This window comes from Hypanus sabinus, chromosome 5, assembly GCF_030144855.1.
Source record: "Hypanus sabinus isolate sHypSab1 chromosome 5, sHypSab1.hap1, whole genome shotgun sequence".
Taxonomy (NCBI): Eukaryota; Metazoa; Chordata; class Chondrichthyes; order Myliobatiformes; family Dasyatidae; genus Hypanus; species Hypanus sabinus.
In genome coordinates, this window is record NC_082710.1 from 55145275 (window position 1) to 55161902 (window position 16628).

At 43.7% G+C, this 16628-nt stretch overlaps 1 protein-coding gene across 3 annotated transcripts in view; it reads right to left on the bottom strand.

The window, feature by feature from the left end:
* rfx3 (regulatory factor X, 3 (influences HLA class II expression)) overlaps positions 1-16628 on the bottom strand; it is a 349057-nt gene that overhangs the window by 4614 nt on the left and 327815 nt on the right. For all 3 annotated transcript variants that reach the window (XM_059969967.1, XM_059969966.1, XM_059969965.1), the window contains one exon: positions 2513-2605. In XM_059969967.1, coding sequence (XP_059825950.1) covers positions 2513-2605 — 93 coding nt within the window. The remainder of the gene's footprint in view (positions 1-2512; positions 2606-16628) is intronic.

A 16628-nucleotide genomic window follows, 5' to 3' on the forward strand; every position in this document is an offset into this window, starting at 1 on the left:
CCCCAATATCCTCCTTTCTGCAGCTGTCATACCATCCATGTCATTCCTTCATATTTTTTACCTCCCTCCCTATCCCTTTTGAAACATCTAAACCCTGGAACATTCAGCAGTCATTCCTGTCATTGTGACAGCCATTATGCCATAGTTCTACGTACTGATCCATGTTCTAAGTTCATCAACCTTGTTCCTGATACTTCTCACATTAAACGAAACACATTTCAACAGACTCAGCTGACTTAATTTATGCCGCTGCTTATTTGGCTGCTCTCCTTCCCTATTGCTATGGACCTGATCTGAGACATACCTGTCTATGGCACCTGAGAGGAAAAATTATCATTCAAGAGTTTCTTTCACGTCCCCAGATTCTCCTATCCGTTCCCCTGACTACTGAATCCTGTATCACCAAAGTCCTCCTCTTCTCCCCTCTTCCCTTCTGAGCCATACTCTGCACTATCTGCCTATTCTATTTCACTTTCACCCAGTTATCTGCCTCCTGCCTCTCCGTAGCTCCTACCTGTCAACTCCTCATTCTTCTGCATGGTCCATAGACCATCCAGCTCCAGCTCCAGGTCCAGTTCCCTAAAGTTGTCTGTATATTTATTTGAAGTCCTCTAGACAGCTTCACTAATACATCCAAGCTGAATCTAATATCTGCTGAACCAAGATCCATTCCAACCACTGTACAGGTATGATTCCTCACTGACAGAGCAACCCATGTCCTTTTCATTTTTGTCTGTCTTTGTTAAATGTTCAATATTCTTGAAAATTGAGTTTCCAGCATTGGTTACTCTATCAACTAATTTCCTTATTGCCATTTAGAACATTTCCATTTATGACTGTCCATACTGTTAATTCATTCACCTTTATTTAGATTTAAAATGTATTTAAATATAATGCTTTTAAACTTAGTCATTTAATTTTTTTTCACATTCTCACCCAACCTACGTTTGTCCTGATGAAGATTCTCAGCCCAAAACATAGACTGTTTTCTCTTTTTGATAGATGCTGCCTGGCCTGCTGAGTCCCTCCAGCATTTTGTGTACGTTGCTTGGATTTCCAGCATCTACAGATTGTCTCTTGTTTTACATTTGTTCCTGCTGTTTTATTTCTTTTAATCTTGCTAAGCTTCTGACTTAGGTTTCCAGATTTGTTTCACCATTTCTGATACATCCCCCCCCCCCCCCACTTTCTCGGTCTCTCTGTTTCTATCTCTGGATACAAACTGTCAATCCACACCTTTTATAAACCTGTTGATTTCCACGACTATCTTGACTACACCTCTTCACACCCTGTCTCCTGTAAAAAAAAATGCTGCTTCCTTTTCTCAGTTCCTTCATTTCTGCCGCATCTGATCACAGAATAAGACATTCCTTTCCAGGATGTCAGAGATGTCCTCCTTCTTCAAAGAACGAGGCTTCCCTTCCTCCAACATTGACGTTGCCCTCACCCGCATCTCCCCCATTTCCCAGACAACTGCGCTCACCACATCTTCCCATTGCCTTAACAGTGATCGAGTTCCTCATGTCCTTGCCTACCATCCCATGAGCCTGTGCATCCAACATATTATTCTCCACAACTTCCACCATCTCGAAAGGAATCTTACTACTGAACACATCCTTGCATTGCCCCACTCTCCACTTTCAGCAGAGGCCTCTCCCCCCATGACTCCCTTGTCCATTCGTCCTTCCCCTCTAATCTCCCTCCTGGCACTTATCCTCGCAAGTGGCCAAAGGGCAACACTTGCCCATTCACTTCCTCCCTCCTCTTCGCCATTCAGGGCCCCAGATCGTCCTTCCAGGTGGGACGATACTCCACCTGTGTATCTACTGGGGTTGTCTATTGTTTCAGGTGATCCTGGTGTGGCCTCCTCTACATTGGTGAGACTCGACTTAAATTGGGGGACCGCTTCAGCGAGCATCTCTGCTCCATCCGCTAACAGCAGAATTTCCCTGTAGCCCAACATTTTAATTCCAATTCCCATTCCCATTCTGACATGTTAGACCATGGCCACCTATTGTGCCACAATAAGGCCACCCTCGGGGTGGAGGAGCAACTCATTGTATTCCATCTGGGTAGCCTCCAACCTGATGCTATGAGTATTGATTTCTCTTTCCGGTAAAAAAATGTTACTTCCTCCCCTCTCCTTCTGTTCCCCACTATGGCTTCTTACATCTTCTTATCCTTCTATCACCTCTCCCTGGTGCCCTTCCTTCTTCCCTTTCTCCCATGGTCCACTCTCCTCTACTATCAGAGTCCCTCCTCCTCTTTTACCTTTCCTACCCAGCTGGCTTCACCTACAGTGGTGCTAGAAAGTTAGTAAACCTTTTAGAATTTCCTCTATTTCTGCATAAATATGACTTAAAATGTGATCAGATCTTCATGTAAGTCCTAAAACTAGATCAAGAGAATCCAGTTAAATGAATAACACAAAACATTATACAGTACTTGTTCATTTATTTATTGAGAAAAATTTTCCAATATTACATGTATTTGTTGGGAAAAGCATACGAACCTCTGGGGTAATGCCTTCTACGGAAGCTCTCGAAGTCAGGTGTTTCAATCAATGAGATGAGATTGGAGGTGTGGGTTGTAGAGGTGACCTGCCCTATAAAAAAAACACAAAGTCAGGTTACTTACAGAGCCTGCTCTTCTCAAGGAAGATTTGTTTGTGTCCACCATACCTTGATCAAAAGAACTTTCAGAGGACCTTAGAAGAATTGTAGAGATACATAAAACTGGAAACAGCTACAAAAGCATTTCTAAAGCCCTGATTGTTCATCAGTCCACAGTAAGAGAAGTTGTCTACAAATGGAGAAAACTCAGTGCTGTTATTACTCTCCTTACGCGTAGGCATCCTGCAAAGATCACACCATGAACACAATGTGCAATGCTGAGGAAGTGAAAAAGAACCCAAGGGTAACAGCAAAAGACTTGCTGAAATGTCTGGAACTAGCTAAAGTCTCCGTTCATGTATCCACTATAAGAAAAACACTGAACATGAATGGAGTTCATGGAAGGATACCACAGAGCAAACCACTGCTCTCCACAAAAAAACATTGCTGCATGTCTCAAGTTTGCAAAAGACCACCTGGGTGTTCTACAGTGTATCTGGAACAATGTTCAGTGAACAGATGAGACTAGAATGGTGGAGTAGACTCGATGAACCAAATGGCCTACTTCTGCTCCTATATCTTATGGTTCTATTGTCCAAAAGTTGAACTTTTCGGCAGAAATGCACACTGCTATGTTTGGAGGGAAAAGGGCACTGCACACCAACACTGAAACCTCATCCCAGCTATGAAGCCTGGTGGAAGGAGCATCATGGTTTGGGGCTGCTTTGCTGCCTCAGAGTCAGGACAGCTTGCAATTATGCAGGGAACAATGAATTCAAAATTTCTATCAATACATTTTACACGAGAATGTCAGGGTAGCAGTCCATCAGCTGAAGCTGAATAGAAGCTGAATAATGCAACAAGACAGTGATCTTGACAGTGCCAGTGCTAAGGCTAACACAAATGAAGCACTGGGAGGCCTACATGAAGCCATCAGTGAGCTACTGACTGCACATCCTGACAGCTTTGTGCTGATTGCTGGGGACTTTAACCACACCAGCTTAAAGGCTGTGTTCCCCAAATTCCTGCAATATGTGGATTTCAAAACCAGGGGAGACAACACACTGGACTTGGTTTATACCAACACCCCACAGGCGTGCAAAGCAGCCCCCCGCCCCCATCTTGGCCACTCCGACCACATATCTGTCATGTTAACACCAGCATATAAACCACTGCTTAAACATGTGAGAGCAGAGATAAGGGTCTGGCCAAAAGGAGCAGCCTCAGCACTACAAACATATTCAAGACAGCAGCCTCCTATGATGACCATACAGACATTGAGGAGTATGTGGAGGCACTAATCAGCTACATAGCCAAATACACGAAGGATGTCACTGTGATGAAAACCTTCACCGCACGTGGTAATCAAAAGCCATGGATGACAACAGAGGTGCGTTCGCTACTGAAGGCCCGTGACACAGCCTACAGATCGGGGGACTGGAGTGTGCTTCGCTCAGCTAGGTCTGTACTTTCACTAGGGATCAGGAAAGCGAAACGGGCCTACGCGGGCAAAATACATGGACACTTCTGTGACACAGGTGACACCAGACGGATGTGGCAGGGAATTCAAGCTCTGACAGACTACAAGATCAGGCAGAAAACTGGTGACAGTGACGTCTCTCTTCCAGACAGGCTCAACAATTTCTTTGCACGCTTCGAAGCATCAAACACTACAGCAAGGGGGAGAGCCAGTCCCTCCTTACCATCTGACCAGCCAGCTCCAATCATTGATTCAGAGCACACACGGAGAACCCTTGCCAGGGTAAACCCACGAAAAGTGAGAGATCCTGACAACGCGTGCTCAAGGAATGTGCTGATGTATTAGCAGATGTCCCGACAGACATTTTCAACATCTCCCTTAGTCAAGCCTTTGTCCCCAGATGCTTCAAAACCTCCCCAATCATCCCTGTAGCAAAGAAATCAGTTGTAGCCTGTCTGAATGATTACCGTCCCGTCGCCCTGACCCCCATAGTGATGAAATGTTTTGAACGGCTTGTCAAGCCTCAAATCACAGCCAGCCTCCCCTCATCGCTGGATCCTCTACAGTTTGCTTATCGTCCGAATCGCTCTACGGAGGACGCAATCTCCACCACACTGCACACAGTTCTCTCCCACTTGGACAGTAAAGACACTTACGCCAGAATCCTGTACATTGTTTTCAGTTCAGCATTCAATACCATCATCCCGCAGAGACTAGTGGAGAAACTGTCGCTGCTCGGCCTTAGCACTGCCATGTGTCGCTGGATTCTGGATTTCTTGACAGAGAGACCACAGTCAGTCCGTGTTGGCAGGAACATCTCTGACCATCACACTGAGCACTGGATCCCCACAAGACTGTGTGCTTAGCCCATTGCTGTTTACACTGCTAACGCATGACTGTGCAGCCAGATTCAAGGAGAACCTGATCATTAAATTTGCTGATGATGCCACAGTGGTGGGGCTCATCAGCAAAAATGATGAAACAATGTACAGGGAGGATGTCAAACACCTAGACAGCTGGTGCAGTGACAACAACTTGATGCTTAATGTCACCAAAACGAAGGAGATGATCGTCGATTTCAGACGGTCTCAGCCTGAGCACACACCCCTCAGCATCAGCGGCTCCACAGTGGAGAGAGTGGAAAACATCAAGTTCCTTGGGGTGCAGATCTCGGACAATCTCACCTGGTCTAGGAACACCACTGGGATTGTGAAACGGGCCCAGCAGAGATTGCACTTTTTAAGGAAGCTTAAACAAGTATCACTCCCCACTAACATCTTAACTACATTCTACAGAGGTGTGGTTGAGAGTGTGCTGACCTTTTGTATCACGACCTGGTACTCCAGCTGCAGAGCTGCCAACAAAAAAGCCTTGCAGAGGGTGGTTAGGGGAGCAGAGAAGGTTATTGGGGTCTCCCTACCTTCTGTCCAAGACCTCTTTCAGAGTCGATGCCTCCAGAAGACACAGTACATCATTAAAGACCCTTCACACCCTCTCCATGAACTGTTTGTTCTTCTGCCATGAGGTAAATGTTACAGGAGCATCAAAACTAAAACCACAAGGCTACTAAACAGCTTCCTCCGGCAGGCAGTCAGACTGCTAAATAGCTGCTCTACCTGACTCTGCTTTGGATACTTTTTGGATAACTTGCACTGGACTCTTATAACTTGTTTTTAACTGACATGTGGCCGTTGTGTTTTACTATTTATTGTTATGTTTATTATTTAGTGTTGCATTTGTTATGTTATGATTGCACTGCTCCTGGGAAATGCTGTCTCATTCTGCCCTGCAGAGCTGATGTATGCTTGGAATGACAATAAAGTTTTTGAATCTTGTATGTTGAATCTGATAAACGAGTAAATCAATGACAGAATGGTTTAAAAAGAAGAAAAATCATCTTTTGGAATGGCTGGGTCAAAATCCTGACCTTAATCCTATAGAAATGTCATGGAAGGACCAATGTTCCAGAGCTGAAGCAATTTTGTAAGGAGGAATGGCCTAAAATTCCTCCCAGCTGTTGTGCAGGACTGATCAACAGTTACCAGAAAAATTTGGTTGAAACTACTGCTGTACAAGGGGGTTACACCATTTACTGAAAGCAAAAGTTCACATACTTTTCCAACAAATACAGGTTAATACTGAATAATTCTTCTCAATAAATAACAAGTATATTTTTTGTATTCTTTATTTAATTAGGTTTTGTATCTAGTTTTAGGACTTATGTGAAGATCAGATCGCATTTTAGGTCACATTCATGTAGAAGTCAAGAAAACTCTACAGGATTCACAAACTTTCTAGCATCAGTGCATGGGAAGAAAGGTGGGGGAGAGGACCAACCTGGCAGTACTGGTATGGGGCAGAGAAGCATGATGAGGAGTGGATCTGAGCCCGGGCCGGATAACAGAACAAAATGACCACCCGCCTGGTCCCAGTCCCAAGGCCCCTTAGAAGCACCTGCAGCTCAGTGAGTCACAGCCTCCTTGAGCCTGGAGGGTCCTAACTAGTTCACGGGTGACGGGAGGGACAACTGCAGGAACCGGAGTCCGGAGCCCTCGGACCGGATCGAGACCCGGAACGCAGATTTCGGACCGGACCCTGACAATAATTCAGTAAATATAGCTGAATAATGACAATAATAAGTGGAGAGTACATTGACCCACTTCATCACAGCCTGGTATGGAAATATAAATGCCCTTGAAAGCAAAATCTTACAAAAAAAATAGTGAACATTGACTTCTTTAACTTCTGTTAATGCCCCTCCTCCCCTTCTTATCCCATCCCTGATATATTTAGTTTTCCCCCCTCCTTTTTTTCCTCTCTCTCTGCCCATCACTCTGCCTGTTCTCCATCTCCCTCTAGTGCTCCCCTCCCCCTTTCTTTCTCCCAAGGCCTCCCGTCCCATGATCCTTTCCCTTCTCCAGCTCTGTATCCCTTTTGCCAATCACCTGTCTGGCTCTCAGCTTCACCCCACCCCCTCCGGTCTTCTCCTATCATTTCGCATTTTCCCCTCCCCCTCCTACTTTCAAATCTCTTACTATCTTTCCTTTCACTTAGTCCTGACGAAGGGTCTCGGCCCGAAACGTCGACAGTGCTTCTCTTTATAGATGCTGCCTGGCCTGCTGTGTTCCACAGCATTTTGTGTGTGTTGGTTGAAAAAAATAGTGGATATGGCCCAGTCTATCATGGGTAAAGCCCTCCCAACCATTGAGCATATCTACATGATACACTTGTCGCAGGGACCCACACCACCCAGGACCTGCAGTCTTCTTGCAGCTGCCATCTGGAAGAAGTACAGGAGCCTCAAGGGTCACACCACCAGTATCAGGAAGAGTTATTACCTCTCAACCATCAGGCCCTTGAACAAAAGGGGATCAACTCACTCAACTTCATTTGATTCCTCATTGAAATTTTCCCACAACCAGTGGACTCACTTTCAAGGACTCATCATCTCATGTTCTCAATACTTATTGCTTATTTATTATTATTATTTCTTATTCTCTATTTGGAGAGTTTGTTGTCTTCTGCACTCTGGTTGAATGCCCTAGTTGGACACTCTTTCACTGATTCTATTATGATTATTATTCTAAAGATTTATTGAGTATGCACACTAGAAAATGAATCTCAGGGTTGTATAAGGAGACATATTTGTACTTTGATTATTAAAGTTCGAAGTTCCTTTTATTAAGTAACTGGCAGTGTCAAATGAGCTTGCTAAGTTTGCCAGTTTGTCGATTAAAAGAATGTGAATCTTGTTCCTGGGTTCAAATACCAAGGACTTTGGCAAGGACTCTACTGTAACTGCCACAGGAAACACATCTTTGCTGAAATATTGTGTTAAGACTCGGAGAAATATTTTTTAAATTTTTGGTTGACTTCAACCAACAATTGTATGCACTATATCCAGAGATGCTGGGAAAAAAAAACAAGTTCATCAGCAACTGAATGGAGCACTTACAATGCAATATAATGCCAATTATACCTTGTCATTCAAAGTAATTGATTAAAAAGTACAATAACTTTGATTCCAGTTGCTTCTTTTAGAAATCTCATTTTCAATATATTTAAAAGTCTCTGAACAAGTTCCTCATGTGTCTTTTCTAGATTATTTCCCGCAGATTCCTCACTGTGAGTGACACACAGGAGCTTGGGATAGTCTGAGTTAGGGCCGTTGATGAAATGGGCTTATGTCACTGACTGAGTCCCTCTGATTGGAATCCTTAACTGGCCTATAGTCGGAGTGTCAATCGCTGCGACTCAGAAGCTTTCCCGGAGCACAGAGGCGTCAGTAAAGGGAAGTGACCTGTCCCTAAAGGCTCCAACAGTAAAGAACTATTAAAATTAATGTAAATTATTTGTATTGCCTTTAGGATACGTAAAGATAACATACTAAAACCAGGTGTAATTAAAAACATTAAATGGAGCAACTCAAATGGGTCTCAGATCATGCACCAGGTTGACAGCTGGCGCAGAAGAGGCGATTTCCTGAAGAGAGGGAAACCAAGTTAGTTACTGGCCCGGTTGGGCGAGGTCTGATTGTCGGTAGCTGGACGGAACCGCGGTGTGTTCTGGACATTATAGTTGCTCTCAGCAAGAGTGATGAGGGCTGGCGGTTTGCACCACCTGTAATGTGACGGCAGGAAATTCAGATGGGGAGTTAGGATAGTTTGGAATGGCGCTTTCCACTTCCTCCAAACTAAAGGTGTAGCCATGGGCACCTGTATGGGTCCCAGTTATGCCTGCCTTTTTTTTGGCTTGGTGGAACAGTCCATGTTCCAAGTCTATACAGGTATCTGTCCCCCTCTTCTCTTTCACTACATTGACGTCTGCATATCCGCTCCTCTTACATGCATGCTGAGCTCATTGACTTCGTTAACTTTGCCTCCAACTTTCACCCTGCCCTCAAATTTACCTGGTCCATTTCTGACACCTCCCTCCCCTTTTTTGATCTTTCTGTCTCCATCTCTGGAGATGGCTTATCTACTGATGTCTACTACAAGCCTACAGACTCTCACAGCTACCTGGACTATTCCTCTTCCCACCCTGTCTCTTGCAAAAATGCCATCCCCTTCTCGCAATTCCTGCATTTCCACTGCATCTGCTCTCAGGATGAGACTTTTCATTCCAGGGTGAAGGGGATGTCTTCCTTTTTTAAACAAAGGGGCTTCCCACCATCAACTCTGCTCTCAAAAGCATCTCTCCTATTTCATGCTCAGCTGCTCTCACCCCATCCTCCCGCCACCCCACGAGGATTGGGTTCCCCTTGTCCTCACCTACCACCCCACCAGCCTCCGGGTCCAACATAGAATTCTCTGTAACTTCCGCCACCTCCAACGGGATCACACCACCAAGCACATCTTTCCCTCCCCTCCTCTTTCTGCTTTCCGCAGGAATCGCTTCCTACATGACTCCCTTGTCCATTCCCACTGATTTCGCTCCCAGCTCTTATCCTTGTAAGCAGAACAAATGCTACACCCGCCCTTACACTTCCTCCCTCACCACCATTCAGGGCCCCAGACAGTCCTTCCAGGTGAGGCGACACTTCACCTGTGAGTCGGCTGGTGTGGTTTACTGCGTCCGGTGTTTCCAGTGCAGCCTTCTACATTGGTGAGACCTGACGCAGACTGGGAGACCGTTTCGCTGAACACCTACACCTTGTCTGCCAGAGAAAGCAGAGCCTCCCAGTGGCCACACATTTTAATTCCACATCCCATTCCCATTCTGATATACTGTCAAGATGAAGCCACACTCAGGTTGGAGGAACAACACCTTATATTCCGTCTGGGTAGCCTCCAACCCGATGGCATGAACATTGATTTCTCTAACTTCTGTTAATGCCCCTCCTCCCATTCTTACCCCACCCCTTATTTATCTTTAGTGAAGGGTTTTATTGGGAAAATTTATAATTTATTGTTACAACAGCACAATTGCCCTTCACTTAAGATTAAGCAAGATTGGGAGAGAGAGCTTAACATGACCCTGATAACAGAAGATTGGTTGCGGATTTTGAAGTTGGTTAACTCTTCTTTGATCTGTGCTAATCACTCTTTAATTCAGTTTAAAATTCTACATTGTTACTATTTGTCAAAGGAGAGACTGTCTAAAATGTTTCCTAATGTTGATAGTATGACAGATGTAAAACCGAGACAGCCACATTGACATATATGTTTTGGTTGTGTTCTGTACTGAAACATTTTTGGAAGTCTATTTTCTATACAATTTTTAAAGTTTTAAAAATTAATTTACAACCTAATAAATTGACAGTTTTATTTGGTATAATCCCTCAGCATATTCATGGTATTTCTCCATCAGACCAACATGTAATTGCATTCGTTACATTATTGGCCAGAAGGACTATTTTGTTGAAATGGAAAGATGCTTCTGCTCCTACTTTGATACAATGGTTTTCTCAGGTGATGCTATGACTTAGTTTGGAGAAAATTAGAAGTCGAACTTTTGACCCTCGATCTGATTTTGAGAAAAGGTGGGGTTCATTTGCCCGCTACTATCATATGATTTGAGTGAATTAATATGATTTCCTTCCGATTTTTCTTTAAGTGGATTTGAGTTGGCGGATTGATGTTCTTTTAATGGCTTGGGGATTTGCGGATTAGCCCACTGTGACCCGGCCAAGAGCTCCACCTTGGAAACTTCCAGATGTGGCAATAGATTTGATGTTACTAGGAGATAGGTGGGGTCTTGTGGGTGGTGAGAAGTTGCCAGCAGCATCTTTCCTTTTTGCTTATTTTTACAGATGGTTCTAAAGACTCAGTTAATAACTGGTGGGTTCTGGGATATTTATCCCCTGGTTTAATGTTGAGGTGAGGGCAAGACTGACAGATGGGTTGTCTGTCTATGCAGCAGAATTTATGGCCATTATCATTAGTTTGCTGTGGGTTGTACAGGTTAAGCTAAATAGAGTTGAGATCTGCTCAGATTCTGCCTTGGTATTGCAGGATTTGGAATCAAAGCATTCAAGTAGACATGATCTGTTGATGGAAGTGTATTGTAATTTATATGTTCTGGAGAATAGTTGTACAGTTTTGTTGTGTAGCTGCACGTGTACATGTAATGGGTAATGAAGGGGCAGATGATACAGCAAAACAGGCACATACTGATTTAGAGGTAGATATTACAGTCAATATAGGAAAGTATGAAGCTAAAACTTGTACCTCATTGGGTGAGATTGGAAAATGGCAGAAATTGTGGCATAGGAGTGGGTCAGAGAGGTGGCATTACTATTTATTTGCATCAGTTTAGGGGAGGAGCCTTTGGGACTGAGGTTTTGACATACGGGGTTGTTGGCATGTATATATATGTGTGTATGTATACACTTTGGCACTTGTTGGTAAGTATGGTAATGGGTGGTGTGATTTTTATAAGGTCCCAGAGGTAATGGAAGATGTGATCATGGCGTGCCACAGATTTTTGTTGGAATGGAGGAAGCTGTTTAGCAATTATTGGGTAGATCCGGGGTGCCTAGTTTGCCTGAGGCAGGGATGGTTAGGTCATGTGGGGCCCTGGTGAACTTTTTAATTAAAACAGGTTTGGGAGACAGGATCTGATGTCTGTCATGGCTCCTGTCACACTCCATTACAGTAGGAGGTGGTAATGCACAAAAGAAGAAGAAGAGGTGATATTACAATTATTGACAGGTTCTCTCCCCTTAGAGATGCTGCTGGACCCGTTGACTTCCTCCAGCATATTGTTACTGCATGTGGAGTAGGTTAAACTCAACATTTTCAGTTTTTGTAACTAAAGGTTCAGTTTCATGTAAAGAATCTCCTTTGCCTTTATCCTCCTCCCTCCACAACTGTTGATGATGGCCTTTGCTACATAGCGACCAACAAACTCTATGGGTAAGTCATTCATCCTAACTTTAAATAGTTGTAAGTTATTTCAAACTCCAAAGGAAATATGTTTAAATGGATTACAGCGCCCATCGTTTCAGAAGTGAGACAGTCAAGTAAGCTTACTTTATTTATTCTGTGAAGAGTAAGGACTGGGAGTTAACAGATTATTTATTCTTTGTTATCAGCTCAATCTTCTTTTTGAGTGATAACTCCGTTCAGTAATTGGCAGACCTACCTTTTACACTACGCAGTGCAATGGAGTGTGCAGTCATCTATGTTTGGAGCGAGTTCTGGAGTGTTCTTATTAAGCGAACAAACCTACAACCAATTTTGGACTGTTTATTTAACCGAATAAGCAACTTTCAGCAAAAGTTGTGTTGTGTAAAGGTGTCTTTAAGTACATCACATATACGTATATCACGTGGTATGAATTTTGATGCGTTGTGGAACCGGATACTACCTTCAATAATGCAGTGACACCAAGCAAGCACTAAGTTATTTTGAGGAAATGTAACAATATCTGAAGACTGGGTGACTGGCAATAGCAAAGGGGCAATGGGAAATGCAACAGTTAGAGAAATCTTACTGAATGTACCCAGGAAAGTGTGGGCAAGAACAGTGGGTGTACGGAAGTGATACTTGAGGAAAATGCAGCTGGATTTAGATTAGGATAAAGTTCAAAACATCACCTATTTAAGATGAAATAGATTTTAGGAAAAAAAGTAACTGTGTATGTCTGCTCTGTCTGTACTCTTGTCAGTAAATCAAATGATCCTAGTATAAACAGTATTTAGTGCCATTTTCAAGTTAAATCAGACCATTTGTGAAGGTAAGCTACACACTTCTTCTTGTGAGTCATCTTCATTATGGTGACATAACATCAGTACAAAGCCAGAGAGGATAATGTCAGTTCCTGTGTAATGTTCTTCCGGAGCTCTGCAGGAGAATTATGACCCACGTCATTTGGCACACTTGGGATGCCTACAGTGGGAGGCTTGCAAGATTATTGAAATGCTTGCCTTCACTAAAGCTCTCTGTCTCATCATCTCCAACCTGGAACCATTAGTTTCTATTTAATGAGTACCTAACCAAATCCCTGAACAATGTTCCATAAACCTGTGATGTATCCCGCTCCCCCATTGCTGCTTCTCTTCCTCCTTTTCACAGCTTTCTCCCTCCTGCCACACCTGGAAACTAGCCATGCTCCTGATATTCGGTCCTCAGTCACCATTGAGCTTTGTCACAGTGGGATGCTGACAAATATGGCCATTGATTCAGGCCAGCCAAGCACTGGGCTTTCATGACAACCTTCTGATGGTGTATTCTGAGGATGCACGGTGTTCCTGAAAATCTTAGAATGATAGGGGATGGGACGGAAGGTCATCCTGGCATTGCAGATTGTGTTTTCTTTGAATGTGTTTCATTTCATCTCCAGTGTAGAACTTCTACAAGAAGCTTATAGGCAATGATGGAAGGAAGAGTTTCATTTGAGGTGGAGGTTTGCACTGGCCAATACAACAAGATCTGTGGAAATACTGATTACAGAGTCTGGAAGCCAAGAACTCTTGGGCTTTTGGGAAGCTCTGCCTCAGAAAGATTGACACCCCACATCACATTTCCAATGGCACATGAACGAGGACGTTACTCCATCACAACCTGTCACATGGGCTTCTACGCCTGTCATAGCACTGAGCAAATGTTCACCAATTGTATAAACAACATCCTTTGTGAGAGTCACCATTTCTTGACTTTCTTTTTATGGATTTTGCATGTTTTAACAGGTCATCCTTCTTAAAATTTGGCCCCACCGTCCAACATCCTGAATCTAATGTTCTACTGTTTTTGTCTTTAAGTGTGCTTTCTTGTTGGCTGTAGAATGGAATAGCCCATCACTTCTTTAAAGGATTTTATGCTCAAGTTCTGAGAAGTCTCTACCTGTGCTGATGTTTCAGGCTGAGCTCCTGATGAAGGGTCTTAGCCTAAATGTTCTCTCTATAGATGCTGGCTGACCTGCTGAGTTCCTCCAGCTTTTTGTGTGTGTTGCTCCCATTGAAGTTAGTCATCAAGGTGATATTCAGCATTGCTTTGTGCCAGTCCAGATTTTGGCTCTCAGAAGAAAAGAATGTTTGAAGATTACAGCCTTAAACTCAGCACATATCTCATGGTTTGCTAGGCAGCAGTGATTCCTGCCTTCTGAGGCATGGACTAGTTCAGTAAGCACCTTAAAGAAAACTAGAGAGACGCAATAAACATGGACTCTATAGAAACATAGAAAATAGGTACAGGAGTAGGCCATTTGGCCCTTCGAGCCTGCATTGCCATTCAGTAAGATCATGGCTGATCATCCAACTCAGAACCCTGTACCTGCTTTCTCTCCATACCCCCGACCCCTTTAGCCACAAGGGCCATATCTAACTCACTCTTAAATATAGCCAATGAACTGGCCTCAACTGTTTCCTGTGGCAGAGAATTCTACAGATTCACCACTCTCTGTGTGAAGAAGTTTCTCCTCATCTCCGTCCTAAAAGGCTTCTCTTTTATCCTTAAACTGTGACCCCTCATTCTAGACTTCCCCAACTTTGTGAACAATCTTCCTGCATCTAGCCTGTTCAATCCCTTTAGAATTTTATACGTTTCAATAAGATCCCCCCTCAATCTTCTAAATTCCAGCGAGTATAAGCCCAGTCAATCTTCCTTCATATGAAAGTCCTGCCATCCCAGGAAACAATCTGGTGAACCTTCTTTCTACTCCCTCTATGGCAAGAATATCTTTCCTCAGACTAGGGGACCAAAACTGCACACAATACTCTAGGTGTGGTCTCACCAAGGCCTTGTACAACTGCAGTAGAACCTCCCTGTTCCTGTACTTGAATCCTTTTGCTATGAATGCCAACATATAATTCACCTTTTTCACCGCCTGCTGTACCTGCATGCCCACTTTCAATGACTGGTGTACAATGACACCCAGGTCTCATTGCACCTCCCCTTTCCCTAATAATAAAAATTGTTCAAGTCTCTGTTAAAACAGGTGAGTGGGTTTGCCATAAGGTGCCATGAAATTTCCTTGGCAAACAGGATCAAAGAGACTCCCAAGGCATTGTATACCTATATTAAGAAAAGAAGGATAACTAAGGAAAGGGTAGGGCCACACAAGGATAAAGGAGGGAATTTGTGCTCGTAGTCAGAGCAAGTAGCAAGTATTAAATGAATACTTCATTTTAGTATTCACAGAGAGGATTTTGAGGATAGTGAAGACAGAGTTGGGCATGGTAATGTGTTGGGACATTTTGAGATTAAGAAGATAGTGTGGGTCGCCTGAAAAACATTAAGGGCCTGACAGCATATTGAAAGGAGCAACTGAGGAGATTCCTGGGGCTTGGACAAAGATCCTTATGTCTTCTGTAGTAACAGATAAGGACCCAGAGGACTGGAGAATAGCAAATGTTGATTCAAGAAAGGACATAAGGATAATCCAGGTAATTATAGGCTAGAGAGCCTCATGTGAGTGGGAGGGAAGAATTTAGAGAAGATACTGAGAGATAGGATTTATGTACATTTGGAAAGGCATGGCTTGCTTAGGGACAATCAGCATGGCTTTATCTGTGGAATTTTCTGCCGAAGGAAGCAGTGGAGGTTATGTTGGTAAATACATTTAAGATAAGGTTAGGTATATTTTTGCATAGTGGGAGAATTAAGGTTTATGGGGAAAAGGCAGGTAGGTGGAGATGAGCCCATGGCCAGATCTGCCATGAATGGTGGAGCAGGCTCAACAGGCCAGATGTCGTACTCCTGCTCCTATTTCTTATGTCCTTATGTGTAGGGCAGGTTATGCCTTACAAGCTTGATCAAGTTTTCTTGATGAGGTGACCAAGGAATTCAATGTATGTATGGAGTGCAGGTTGTCTACATGGAGTTTAGTAAGGTATTTTATAAGGTCCTTCATGGTAGGTTGTTTCCAAAGGTACAGTAAATATGCGTGGGATTCAGGGACACTTGCTGGTTTGGATTTGGAACTGGCTTGCCCGTAGAAGTCAGAAAGTGGGGGGGGGGGGGGGGGGAAGGTTGTTTTTCTGGTAGGGGGTTGGTAATCAGTGGTGTCCTGCAAGGATTGGTGACAGGAACCACTGTTGTTTGTGATACATATCATGATATGGATGAAAATGTAGATGGGTGAGTTAGCAAGCTTGCAGATGATGCCAAGATAGGTAGGGTTATGGACAGGATAAAGGATTATTAAACTGCAGAATATAGATCAGTTGGTCCCTTAAGGTTGTTATAGCCAGGTGTGGTAATGGGAACAAGCTCCCACTACCTATTAAATGCTCCCAATGGCATGCCTCTGACATTGAAGTCCAGCTCCTGGCCTTCACATGTGGTTTAGCTACTAAGCCCGGCGGAACCATTTCTACTGACAGGAGAAGGGGCAAAAGCATCCACCTCCACAATGAAGGGAAATTCCAGGTTAGGTGCAGCCAAGATGGGAGCTGTTCTGAACCACTGTTTGAGTTCTGCAAAAGCAGCCTATGATTCGGTAGTCCAGACAAAAGGGCCCATGGATCCCCTGGTTAGAGCTGAGCTGAAGTTTCTGATGAACTTTCAGCAAAAGTTGGCAAATCCCAGGAATCACTGGGCTTGTTTCACACTGATTGGTTGCGGTCAATCTCCAACTGCTTGCTAGGGTCTTAC